Genomic DNA, 12,083 nt, shown 5'->3' on the forward strand with positions numbered 1-12,083 from the left:
CGCACACACACACACACACACACACACACACACACACACACACACACACACACACACACACACACACACACACACACACACACACACACACACACACACACACACACACACACACAAAGGCAAACAGGAAAACTAAAATTAACAGTAGATGTATACACATGATTTTTTATGGTCACTTCTCTCCAAGAATCTATAAACACATAACTCATGAAGAACTGGAGGTAGGTTCAGTCACGCATGTCATTACTAATCCATGAGAATATACGAATAGGTATTTCAAAATACATTTGTTTTACTATTAAGATGATAGATGCTGCTATGCTAAGATGCTATGTTTTACTGGCCACAAGTAAGATGGCCAGTAAGTTTGATCGTTTCAAAATGTAGAACCAGGTATAAACATATAGGCCTACAACAGTTTAAAGAATTTGCATGCAGAGATTATTATTATTTTTAATTAAAGTAACAAAAGAAAAAGCCGTCATTACTGAAGAGTACGATTTAGAGGCAAGGACAGTAAGCAAGAAACACACCAGAATGCCAGGTTACAGAAACAGAAAATATGACAAGGGACAAACAGAAAGGGCTTATAAATGGACACAGGAACACACAGGTGGACACGACAATGTACATAGGTGGATGTATAACAGGGAAGCACTGAGGAGAGTAAAGAGGACATCTAATGGAGAGATAAAGAAACTACACTTGGGACAACACAAGAATCCCCCCCCCCCCCCCTTCCTTTTCCAAATGCTACGGTGGCTGTATTGCGTAAGGTGCCGCCATTGAAGGTGCAGGTAACGGCATCGAATAGCCAAGGAACACGTGATGAAGTTCCTATTGATCTATGAATTTAACTTATTTATTTAGTTATGCCACGATTTCGTACAAAGGTCGGTTTTGACGGCTTAAGCCTTTGAATAAATTCATTTAACCAGTAACAGTCAGGTATCTTTATTATTGTCACCATGGTCACTGTACATGTTGTAACATATGGTGGAGGTAACAGCCTATTTTACTTTTCTCAACACACAGTCCTCTTATTGCATCCATATTTTTGTAAACTGAATAGACCTATAATTATTGCTAATATTATGATAAGGTACAAGGAGCAAAAAAAGTTGACATGGGTGCAAATTTTCAGTTGAAAAAAAACACTGGCATTATTTTATCAGCTGAGGGTGTATTCATTGCCATAACAACGTGAGCTAATCAACAATTACAACAAAGTTACTTCTTTTATTTTATTTTAAAGAAACATAATACCAAGTGTCAGAAGTTTTGAAAGAATTTTGATCTTACAAAGTCATGACAGAGGGACTTGGTGTCTTTATTCATGCTTGAAAGATGAACATAATGTTTACATATTTTTTAAAGGGAATAAGCTGATGAAGCTGACAAGTGACCAATGTTTACTGTTTAAATATATTTTTAATTAAATGCAAACCCCAGTGAATCATTTGCTCTTGATTCTCTGTTTTGAGATTCACACAGACTTTGCAGTCTTGTTTAAATGTTATAAATTGAGTTAATAAACTGAAGTTGGAAATTGTTTTAAGCTGTTGCAGATGTTATCTCCGCTAATTTGATTAATCTGAATAAATAAATATTAGCAGGTTCTCAATAGTAGGCTATTTCCATTCAGGGAGGGCGTGAAAAAATGTCTGTCTCCTGTAGGGGGAATGACAGAAATTAATTGAGAACCCCGGGTCCAGAACATGTTGTACTTGTTGATTAGCTCACGTTGTTATGGCAATGTAAACGCCCTCAGCTGATAAAATAATGCCAGCGTTTTTTTTAAACTGAAAATTAGCACCATTTTTTTGCATCAGAACAAGATTTTTTGGCATCAGAAGTTTTATAAAAATGTATGGGTCCCTGAAAGTGAGACAACATAGTTTAGTGCTCCCGAAATAGTGGTCTGTTTCTCAAAGTATTCGGCAAGTACATGTTGTACTTGTTGATTTTTTTGCATCACAAGTTTTATAAAAATGTATGTTGATACAATTTATAAAATTGTATGGGTCCACGAAAGTGAGGCGACATAATTTAGTGCTCCCGAAATAGTGTTTCTCATATTATTAATCTAGTACATGTTGTACCAATGTGTTTCAGTAACATATTCCGGAATATATAGTCATTTTTCCGTTTGATATTTTTTATCAAAGTGTATCCAAAAGTAGCAACGGCACTTACATGGTATGTTGGCATCAGCATTAAACATGTTTGCATACAGCTTTAACAGTTTTACAGAAATAAAACCAAATAGACTATACAGTGTTTGATACTTTAGTATAGTCTATATATAACAATCAACCTGACATAAATGAAATACATAATATAGTCATTTTTGGGTGAAACTTACACTCTTAATTTGTTATTACAGTTCACATCCATTGATTGTTCCTTCATCCAAACAGTCTTTTTTCCTTTCATCACTTTAGTGGTTCAGAACTGCATTATTAAGCTGACACTAGCGGCGTTTCCATCCCCCTGATTTTTTGCGAATTTTGCAGTATCGAATCAGTAAACGGTGATGGAAACACCAAAATTCGCATTAAAATCCTCGAATTCACAAAAAAAGTTTATCCACTCGCCTGAGGTGGTTTTTGAGATTCGAAAGAGGGTAAATGCGCAAAATGGGAGATGGAAACACACTTTTCGAAACAGCTGTGGCATGGCGAACATTGAACGCACAGGACTGACAACGTCCTTCCGATTTCCGCATAACAACCGGCCATAGCAACCCTGCCGACATCAACTTGTAGCGTCAATATATATATTTAAGCGTTTGTATACATAGACATCTTATATCATATATATTAGGATGTCTATGTTTGCATATCCTTCAATTATACCGTGTCCATTAATCCCTGATATATGGACACCGAAATAATTCCAGTCAAATTGTCTGTTCAGCCTTCAAAACGAGAGCTTTAAACTGTAATCAGACAACGCGGTTATATGCTATAGACCCTGGAGTATCTGTGGAATAAAGGCTGCGACGAATTTCGAATTATAAATATGTACAATGTATCCTTTAAATACGTCCATGGAACAGATGGCCAATGTGAATAATAGATACGTGTGGACCGCTGAAGAGGTACATTTTTTCCTTGCTGTCATCGAAGAAATAAACATTACAGCTATTTTAGATGGAAAACAACACAATTCCACTATACATCAGGACCTAAGAGAGGCTTTTATCAAAAGGATACGACAACCCCTGGAATGTGTTTAGTTTTCCGTTCCAACCACTTGATTGAAACGCACCTAATTAGAATTTATTTTTTGCGAACTTTCTAAAGATTTGCTTCACCTTTTAGATAGAAACGTGAATACTGCCAGCTTTTGGCTTAGACATCATAACATAACAGCATAGTAACTAAGAAAATAAAGGTTGTGGAAAATCTTGGAATTTATATACACTTCATAATATACCACTGTGGCTTCCTGGGGTTGAGCCCCCCCAAAAGTCAGAACGTAGAATCGCCCCTGGCTTGCAGCGCAGACTTCAATCAAGATGAATAATCAATGTATAGAGCATGCTTATCATGCTACGCAGCATTACAAGGCTCTGCCGACTAAAACATGAAGCAATTCAAGAAGAGCCTTAGATAGAATCGCCTTGTGGTCAACTGTCATTTAATAGACATCTGACAGATTATGTCAAGATTTTAAAATGATTATTATTATTATTACCAGGTCATGTTATAACACAGCTGTAAATCGTGGATTTTCTGATAAAGACTAGTTAGCCTCTTTGACAGACAAAACAGCAGAATTTATGTTAGGTGCGCTCGTGCTGTATTTTTGGTTTTGTCAAACAGGAGACGCCCACCCACCATTCAGAGGTTAGAGATTCCTGCAGTAAGGTTGTGCTCGATTTCACTAGCCCATATGAGCCTGTTCATTAGTGTACACAGCATCCATCCTGTCCATCCTGACGAAACGATAGGGTGGGCTAAGGCATTTTTGGGTGGGCTTGAGCCCACCCAAAAAAGGTCTAGCTTCGCCACTGCTGTAAGCCAATTTTCACTTTAACTATATTGATATTCCTTTCATAAAAACCAAAAAAAACATGGTATGAGAACATGAAAATAGGTTTTTGGACCTATGCAGATATATGAGATTGGCAAACTTTATTAAAATTGAAATGATGTCTACCCTTTTTCCACTAGCAACTAAATTGAACCTCCTCTATGAATTGGGAAGTGATGTATTGCTACAAATGTTGAATTCTTCCATCCCTGTTTCTAAATCCCACCTCCTAGATGACTATGGAATGCTGCTATTGGCCGAAGCCCTGCTGGAGGAGGGCCTGCAGGATAACATGGACCTATTGCGGAGCTCCACGCCAGTGGTGGACCAGAACCAGGAAAAGTTGTCCAGGGCAAAGGGACACCTGAACACCATCCTGAGCCGTGGAAGACTATCAGTCAGTCACAGACACACACAGTCGTCTGTATTCACCTGGACTCTTTTTTTTTTAACCATGGTGGCTTTTCTTCATAAATAGAATCGCTATTACTTAACCACTCATCCACTGTCTCTCAGAGTGGAATGTTTCTTCCACTTTGGAAAAGGTCCTCTTCTCTTCCTGATTATAAGCATCAATGGAATAAAATATTTAGAAATAAATGCATCAAAGTTTTGTTTAATCACATTCTGAATTAATTCTTGTGTTTCTTATCATACAAAAACCTTAACATTGTAGCTAGAAATGAATGAACGAATTAATCATCAAGTATGGACACGGAAAATGAAAAAATAATAATTATAGATTAAAATGAAAAAGAGCTTAAACCAAATTAAACATTATTCCCTGAATCCTGTTGATTCGTAACCTGTCTTCCCTCCTTTTTGGCCCTCCAGCCCAGGTACTTGAATGAGGCGTTGCTGCTGATGGCCAAGGTTCACTACGTCCACGGCCGGTACCGGGACGCCCAGGGCATGTGTGCCCGGGTCAGCATCGAGGAACTCTCCCAGTCTGAGCAGCCCGTCTACCACCTGCGACTGCTGGCCGAGGCTTTCGCTATCAAAGGTACCCCATGCTATCCAGATTAGCAGGAACATGAATGTCACCAACCTGGTGTCGGTGGCCACATTGTATGTTACGTGGCCACATTGTATGTTACGGTGGCCGACACGTGTTGAAGGAAGTGCATAGAAAAAAAGCTTCACAAATTTGAAAAACAGAAGCACATTAACGGAAAACAGAAATGAATAAAAGCCACGACAAATATGCAAAATCTCCAACACAAATGCTACATCTCAAATGCAAAAAAAAAAAATAAATGCAAAAGCCTCAACACAACGTATGCAAGTGTTGAATGATGTAGATAATTAAAACGGACTGACTATTATTGCCAGCAAACTATTATTGACTGCAGACTATTATTCCCATCATATGTGGAAGAGAAAGGTTCTTTCCCATCAGAGAAGTTTAATAACAGATTACAATGCAGGCTGATTCAACCTGCATTCTGAAACTTGTTTTTCTGCAGTTTGTGTGGCATACATCAATTTCTTGTCGGATGCTGAGATTGTGAGGGTGAAGGTAGCATTTCAAAGATGACCTATTATTAATGAGGCGTAGACTATCCACATTCTACACTGCATATAATAATATTCCACCAAATTGGAAATTTGGTGGAATATCATGCGGGGCTTCTGTATATGTGTTGGGGTGTTTGCAGTTGTGTTGTGATGTTTTTGGTGTGTTACCGTTAATGAGCTTGTGTTTGAGAATTTGGGCATTTGGGCATTTAGCAGACGCTTTTATCCAAAGCGACTTACAATAAGTACATTTGTCATAAGAAGTGCAACAATATGTCGCTGTCGGTACAGTAAGGATGTTCATAGAACTAAGTGCAAGTACAACAATCGCTAGGCTAACCTATTCCCCGTGTTACAGCATTGCAATGATAGCATCTACTGCAGTTGCTACACAGTTAAGTACTATAATACAATACAACACAATACAATACAATGTTGCTACACAACATTGTTACACAGTTAAGTACTATAATACAATACAACACAATACAATGTACAATGGTGGCCAGAAGGGGGAGGGTGGCTATGCAGAGTCGAGGTGGACTCTGAACAAGGTAGTCTTGAGCCTTTTTCGGAAGATAGTGAGCGACTCTGCGGTCCTGAGAACGGCAGGGAGCTCGTTCCACCACTGAGGTCCAAAAACCGAGAAAAGTTGTGACTTTGCTGATCGATCTTTGCTAGCTCTTAGCGATGGCGGTACCAGACGTCCAGCTGAGGTAGTTGAGCGGAGGTATCGAGCTGGGGTGTGTGGCTTTACCAATGCTTGGAGGTAGGCAGGGGCAGTTCCATCGACTGCCTTGTTTGCCAGTACCATCGTTTTACATTTGATGCAACTACTACAGGGAGCCAGTGGAGGTCCCGGAAGAGGGGAGTGACATGGGAGAACTTCGGTAGGTTGAACACGAGGCGTGCTGCCGCATTCTGGATGCACTGCAAGGGTTTAATTGCAGAGGCAGGAAGTCCAGCCAGGAGTGAGTTGCAGTAGTCGAGGCGGGAGATGACCAGTGATTGGACTAGAAGCTGAGCTGCTTCCCTTGTGAGGAAGGGCCAGATTCTGCGGATGTTGTAAAGTGCAAATCTGCAGGATCGGGCCACCGCAGTGATGTTTGCGGTGCAGCATAACTGATTGTCCAATACCACACCGAGGTTTCTGGCAGTAGGAGAAGGAGATGTTCTCAACGGTGACCAGTAAGTCCATGTGTGGGCTATCTTTCCCTGGGATTAGGAGGAGCTCGGTTTTGTAGAGGTTAAGCCACAGGTGATGGGCAGTTGTCCAGGTGGTGACGTCCGCCAGACATTCTGATATGCGTGTTGCAATCAGGGCATTATCAGATGAGGGGAAAGAGAAAAAAAGCTGAGTGTCGTCAGCATAGCAGTGATAGGAAAAGCTGTGTGATGTAATTACAGAGCCCAGAGATCTGGTATAGAGGGAGAACAGAAGAGGCCCCAGTACAGAGCCTTGAGGGACACCAGTTTCAAGCGTGCAAGGTTTGGACAAGGAGCCATTCCATGTTACTTGATAGGTGCGGTTCGTCAGGTAGGATGTGAACCAGGAAAGAGCAGATTCAGCAATGCCAAGTTCAGCAAGAGTGGCAAGGAGGATCTGGTGGTTCACCGTGTCAAATGCTGCGGACTGGTCGAGGAGAATGAGAACCGAAGAGAGGGACGAGGCTCTGGCAGCACGGAGGAGTTGATAAGTGAGGTGAGAAATGGCAGGATGTCGCTTGAGACATCCTGGAGGAGAGAGGGGGTGATAGGGTCAAGGGCGCAGGTGGCATGGTTAGATGTTATTATTCTGTTGACCTCGTCAGAGGTGAGAGGGATAAATTGGGTAAAGACAGAGGAGGGGATGGGAGGAGGGAGGATGGAGGCAGGGATAAAAGAGGAGCTAATGTCCTTTACTTTCTGGGTAAAGTAGGTAACAAAGTCATCAGCAGTGAGGCAGGAAGGAGGTGGGGGTGTGGGAGGGTTGAGAAAGGACGAGAACAGGGAAAACAGCTTCCTAGGGTTTGAGTTGATTTTGGTCCGGTGGAAGGCAGATTTGGTTGTTGACACAGTGGAGGTGAAATCAGAGAGAAGGAAAAGATAGTGAGATAGATCATTAGGACAGTCTGATCTCTTCCATTTCCTCTCAGCTGCTCGCAACTTTGTTCTACAAATCTGCAGAGGTTCAGACAGCCAAGGAGGGGGGGGTGAGGATCGCGCTGGTCTGGAGTGGAAGGGACAGATGGGATCCAAGGAGGAGGAGAGGGAGGATAGCAGAGTGTCTGGAGATTCCTCTGTAGATAGTTGAGAGAATCGTTCGATAGGAGGTAGTGAAGACAGAACAGTAGAGGCAAACGTAGAGGGAGAGAGGGATTTGAGGTTACGGCGGTTGGTGACAATGTGGGGACTAGAGAGGAGTGGGGGAGAGGATTTCAAGGGGAGATAAAAATCAACAAAGTGATGGTCAGACACGGGGAGCGGGGTAACGGAGAGAGCAGAGGTGCCGCAGGACCTACTGAATATTACGTTGAGCTGGTTCCCGGCCCTGTGTGTGGGAGGAGAAGGGGATAGTGTTAAGTCAAAGGTGGCGAAGAAGTTGGTTAGTTCAGGTGAGTGCATCTTCTCTGGCAGGATGTTGAAGTCGCCGAGGATAACGAGTGGTGTGCCATCCTCAGGAAAGCAGCTGAGGAGGGCATCCATCTCGTCGTAGAAGTCCCGGAGGGGACCTGGAGTGTTCTAGTGGAAGTGTTCTAGTGGAAGGACCTGGTAGGACCACATGGGTGAGATGAGGAGTCCGGTCCCTCCTCCTCACCCAGATGGTCTAGGGGTGTGCGAGAATGAGTAGACGGTGGAGAGGGCAGCAGGAGTAGCAGAGTTCTCTGGAGTGATCCAAGTCTCTGTCAGGGCCAGGAAGTGGAGGGTCATGAGGAACGCGTAGGCTGAAATCGAGTCCGCCTTCTTGACTGCCGAATGGCAGTTCCAGAGTCCTCCCATCACCTCAAGGTCAGTGTAAGCAAGGGTAGGTGGATGGCACAGATTAGACGGGTTACTGTGCCGAGCAGAGGAGTAATGGTAACGCCGTCTACGGGTGGAAATCCTGACGACACATAGTGTCGCTACAATAGGGCAGGTGGCCTCCCCGGGCTTAGTTTTTGTTTCCCGGGTCTTCCTTTGCAGTTTCCTGACACTAACAATAGCTAGCCCTTAATGGGCAAGGTAGCTCAGGCAGACTTAGCTCCGCCCAGCTATCAACCCTTTTGTTTCACCTTAAGTGACAGAAACTAGACAGAGTAGCCTCTTAACTGATCACTCTGCTAAATAGGCAGACTAAATAGGCCTAAATCACACAGTAGTAACAGATGGAAAGTTAGAACAAGCAATCGTAATTCTAAACACTAGGAATCTTAGTTACCAAACTCACCTACAGACAGATATGAGACCACCTTCTTGTAAGACAATGCTCAGTCTAGTCCAATGGCATAACACAGGTGAAAGAAAAAAGGACAGTAGACTCATTTGATGTTGCTCAATTCCAGTCACTTCCCATCTACCCATAGATGGGAAGCTCCCAGCTCTCAGTTAGTTGATGTTTAAGCATGTATAGCCTATAATCGTAATATTTTATACGCAAACACACGGATGCAAACACAAAGGAACACACACACACACACACACACACACACACACACACACACACACACACACACACACACACACACACACACACACACACACACACACACACACACACACACACACACACACACACACCTTATAAAACCTGGATAAAAAACGATGTTGGCACCAGGCGTGTGTATTTTTAAACCAGCGAGCCTTCCTAGTGGTACCTGACAGCCTGTTCTGTGGGATATAGCCTGAGGCAACACAGAGGTGCTGGCAGCTTCTGTCTCTCCTGACAGATATTGCAGGAGAGAGGTTGCTTCCACTGGACATTTCCTTAATGAGCCTGCTCCCAAAGGAGTCATTACAGGCCTGAAAATGACAACAGGCTTTTATGTGGCCCACGAGAGGAAGCTGGCCGGCAGCTTGATGAAACCAAATCAGGAGAAATGGGATGAGCCTGGAAAATGTCTGGCTGATTCCTGGAAAACGTCTGCCTGATTGGCCATTTGTTGTGTAACTATGTATCCAGAACCTGGGTTTAGTTGTTGTTTAAGCCTGTACTTTAGTTGTAAGCAACGGATCAGATGTGTGATCTTTATGGTGACTGTTGAACAGTGAATGGGTCTGTGGAGGATTGGTTGGACCTCTTGTGTGTTTCATTTTGTTCACTGGTAGCATGAAGCAGGGTTTTGTGGTCTGTTTTGGTTTTGTAACTATGGTAGCCTTTTATGGTGCATTTATATCAGTAGCCATGTCCTCTTCATCTGTGGAACAGAATGTGAGCGTGTGATGCATTGATGTTGTCAACTTGTTGAAGGAAAGTAACCAAGGGAATTTAATCAAGGTATCAGACGAGGTGACCTTTCTTAAAATGGATTTGTTCTGGCCTATTTTGGAGACCTTGGAGCTCCCCTGAGTTCGGCGGGAGTAAAAGAAAACAGGGGCAGGGGTTTCACATTATAAATATTATCGTTCTTCCTTTGTGATACAAGGGGGAGTTACGCACACGCAGCCTTTGTCTATTTGTTTAGTGCATTTACAGATTCTGCAGAATTGATAGTACCCATTTGCAGACTTTCATCTCGTCTATAATTCCCAGAAGACACTGGTTAATTAGGGTTTCATGGAAATCATCGTGTCATCATCATCCTCGTTATCATCATCAACATTATCATAATCTTCATCGTTGCCATCATTCTCCCTTCGTCTGGTGGTTCTCGATGCACACTAATGGCCTGCTGTATGTCTGAGCATAACAGCTTAGCTAGGGAATATGAGGAACCATGCTGTTTATAATTGAGCTGTATTGAGCCTCGCTGGATGAAGTTTATAGCGACCACGCCAGAGAGCACATCCTGCCTGTGGTCGCATAATGTCCGGGGATGCATTTTGTGTGTGTGTGTGTGTGTGTGTGTGTGTGTGTGTGTGTGTGTGTGTGTGTGTGTGTGTGTGTGTGTGTGTGTGTGTGTGTGTGTGTGTGTGTGTGTGTGTGTGTGTGTACGTGTGTGTGTGTGTGTGTGTGTGTGTGTGTGTGTGTGTGTGTGTGTGTGTGTGTGTGTAAATATGTGTTGTTTGTGGAAGATTCTGCTGTGGGAAAATCGTCGGGGGTCAGAGTTTCTGGGAGGTGATGTCGGTGGATGTCAGCAGCTGTCTGCTTATGTGGTTAGTTCTGAAGTCTGGACCTGCCCAGGGGCAGCTGTCTGGACCTGCCCCGGGGCCCCTGTCTGGGCCTGCCCAGGGGCCCCTGTCCTTATCTCACAGGGTCCCTGAGCCCACGCTGGTCCTCCGCTCCCTCTACTTATTCTGTGTCAATAAGGACTGGAAGTGACATCAGACCTGCAATAGTTCCACAAAACTACACATGGTTTAAAAAGTGAGTTAGTTTGATTGTATGTCTGCCTTTCTTTCTTTCTTTCTTTCTTTCTTTCTTTCTTTCTTTCTTTCTTTCTTTCTTTCTTTCTTTCTTTCTTTCTTTCTTTCTTTCTTTCTTTCTTTCTTTTCTTTCTTTCTTTCTTTCTTTCTTTCTTTCTTTCTTTCTTTCTTTCTTTCTTTCTTTCTTTCTTTCTTTCTTTCTTTCTTTCTTTCTTTCTTTCTTTCTTTCTTTCATTCTTCATTGTAAGTCTTCATTATATCCACACAGCAAATAAACTGCACTAATGTTCTGAGCAGGGACTAAGACTAAACCAGTGCAAATCCGCCACATCAAGTCCTGCCTACTAAACACCCGGCAGACAGACAGACAGAGACAGACTCCCCTCTCCCTGGCCGCCCCAGGTCTATCCCTGGACCACCAGACGCTGTCGTCCGTGTCCCGCGTGCGTCTGTCCGAGAGAGAGGAGGAGAGCCTCACCTGCTACCTCAGGGCCTGCGACACAGCCCTCTCCTATATGCAGGAGCTGGATAAGGTGTGTGGTCATGACTGTGGGCGTTGCCCTTCCTCCCCCTCTCCAACCAGGCAAAAGGGTGAAGGGGAAACAAAAGTCTGTTGCTAACTACAAGTAGGATTTACTGCTGAACATGACAACAACATGATAATTACTACCTGATAGTATGTGTGTGGACTGTGGGTGTGTTTGTAGGTGTGGGTGTTGGTGTTTATGGGTGCGTCTGTCAGTGAGGGAGGGAGTGAGTGAATATAAGTAGGCTCATACACAAAGACAATACACAGATACATATTTCTACAGCGTATAAGTTGTTTGAACGATTCATGTCCGCATGTGACAAAAACACGCTTTCAGCCAACGAGAGCATTGACTCTCATTGGGTGTATACATGACAGATGGTGATGAGCACCCACTCAAAGTCAGCAAAGGGCCTCCCATACCACCCCCCTGTGGATGTGGAGCTGGGCTTCTTCCTGCAGGCGGCGCTACAGAGTGGATACCTGTGTCTGCTGCAGCGAGGGTGAGTCTAAT

At 43.3% G+C, this 12,083-nt stretch overlaps 1 protein-coding gene across 2 annotated transcripts in view; it reads left to right on the forward strand.

The window, feature by feature from the left end:
• The window catches only part of ttc7a (tetratricopeptide repeat domain 7A), a 16,659-nt gene extending 4,582 nt beyond the window's left edge, over positions 1 to 12,077 (forward strand). For both annotated transcript variants that reach the window (XM_056609570.1, XM_056609569.1), the window contains 4 exons: positions 4,275 to 4,438; positions 4,876 to 5,044; positions 11,443 to 11,573; positions 11,948 to 12,077. In XM_056609570.1, the coding sequence (XP_056465545.1) occupies positions 4,275 to 4,438; positions 4,876 to 5,044; positions 11,443 to 11,573; positions 11,948 to 12,076 (593 nt within the window). In that variant the 3' untranslated portion in view covers position 12,077. The remainder of the gene's footprint in view (positions 1 to 4,274; positions 4,439 to 4,875; positions 5,045 to 11,442; positions 11,574 to 11,947) is intronic.
• The last annotated feature ends 6 nt before the right edge of the window (positions 12,078 to 12,083 follow it).

The sequence above is a fragment of the Gadus chalcogrammus genome, chromosome 15 (assembly GCF_026213295.1).
Source record: "Gadus chalcogrammus isolate NIFS_2021 chromosome 15, NIFS_Gcha_1.0, whole genome shotgun sequence".
NCBI lineage: Eukaryota > Metazoa > Chordata > Actinopteri > Gadiformes > Gadidae > Gadus > Gadus chalcogrammus.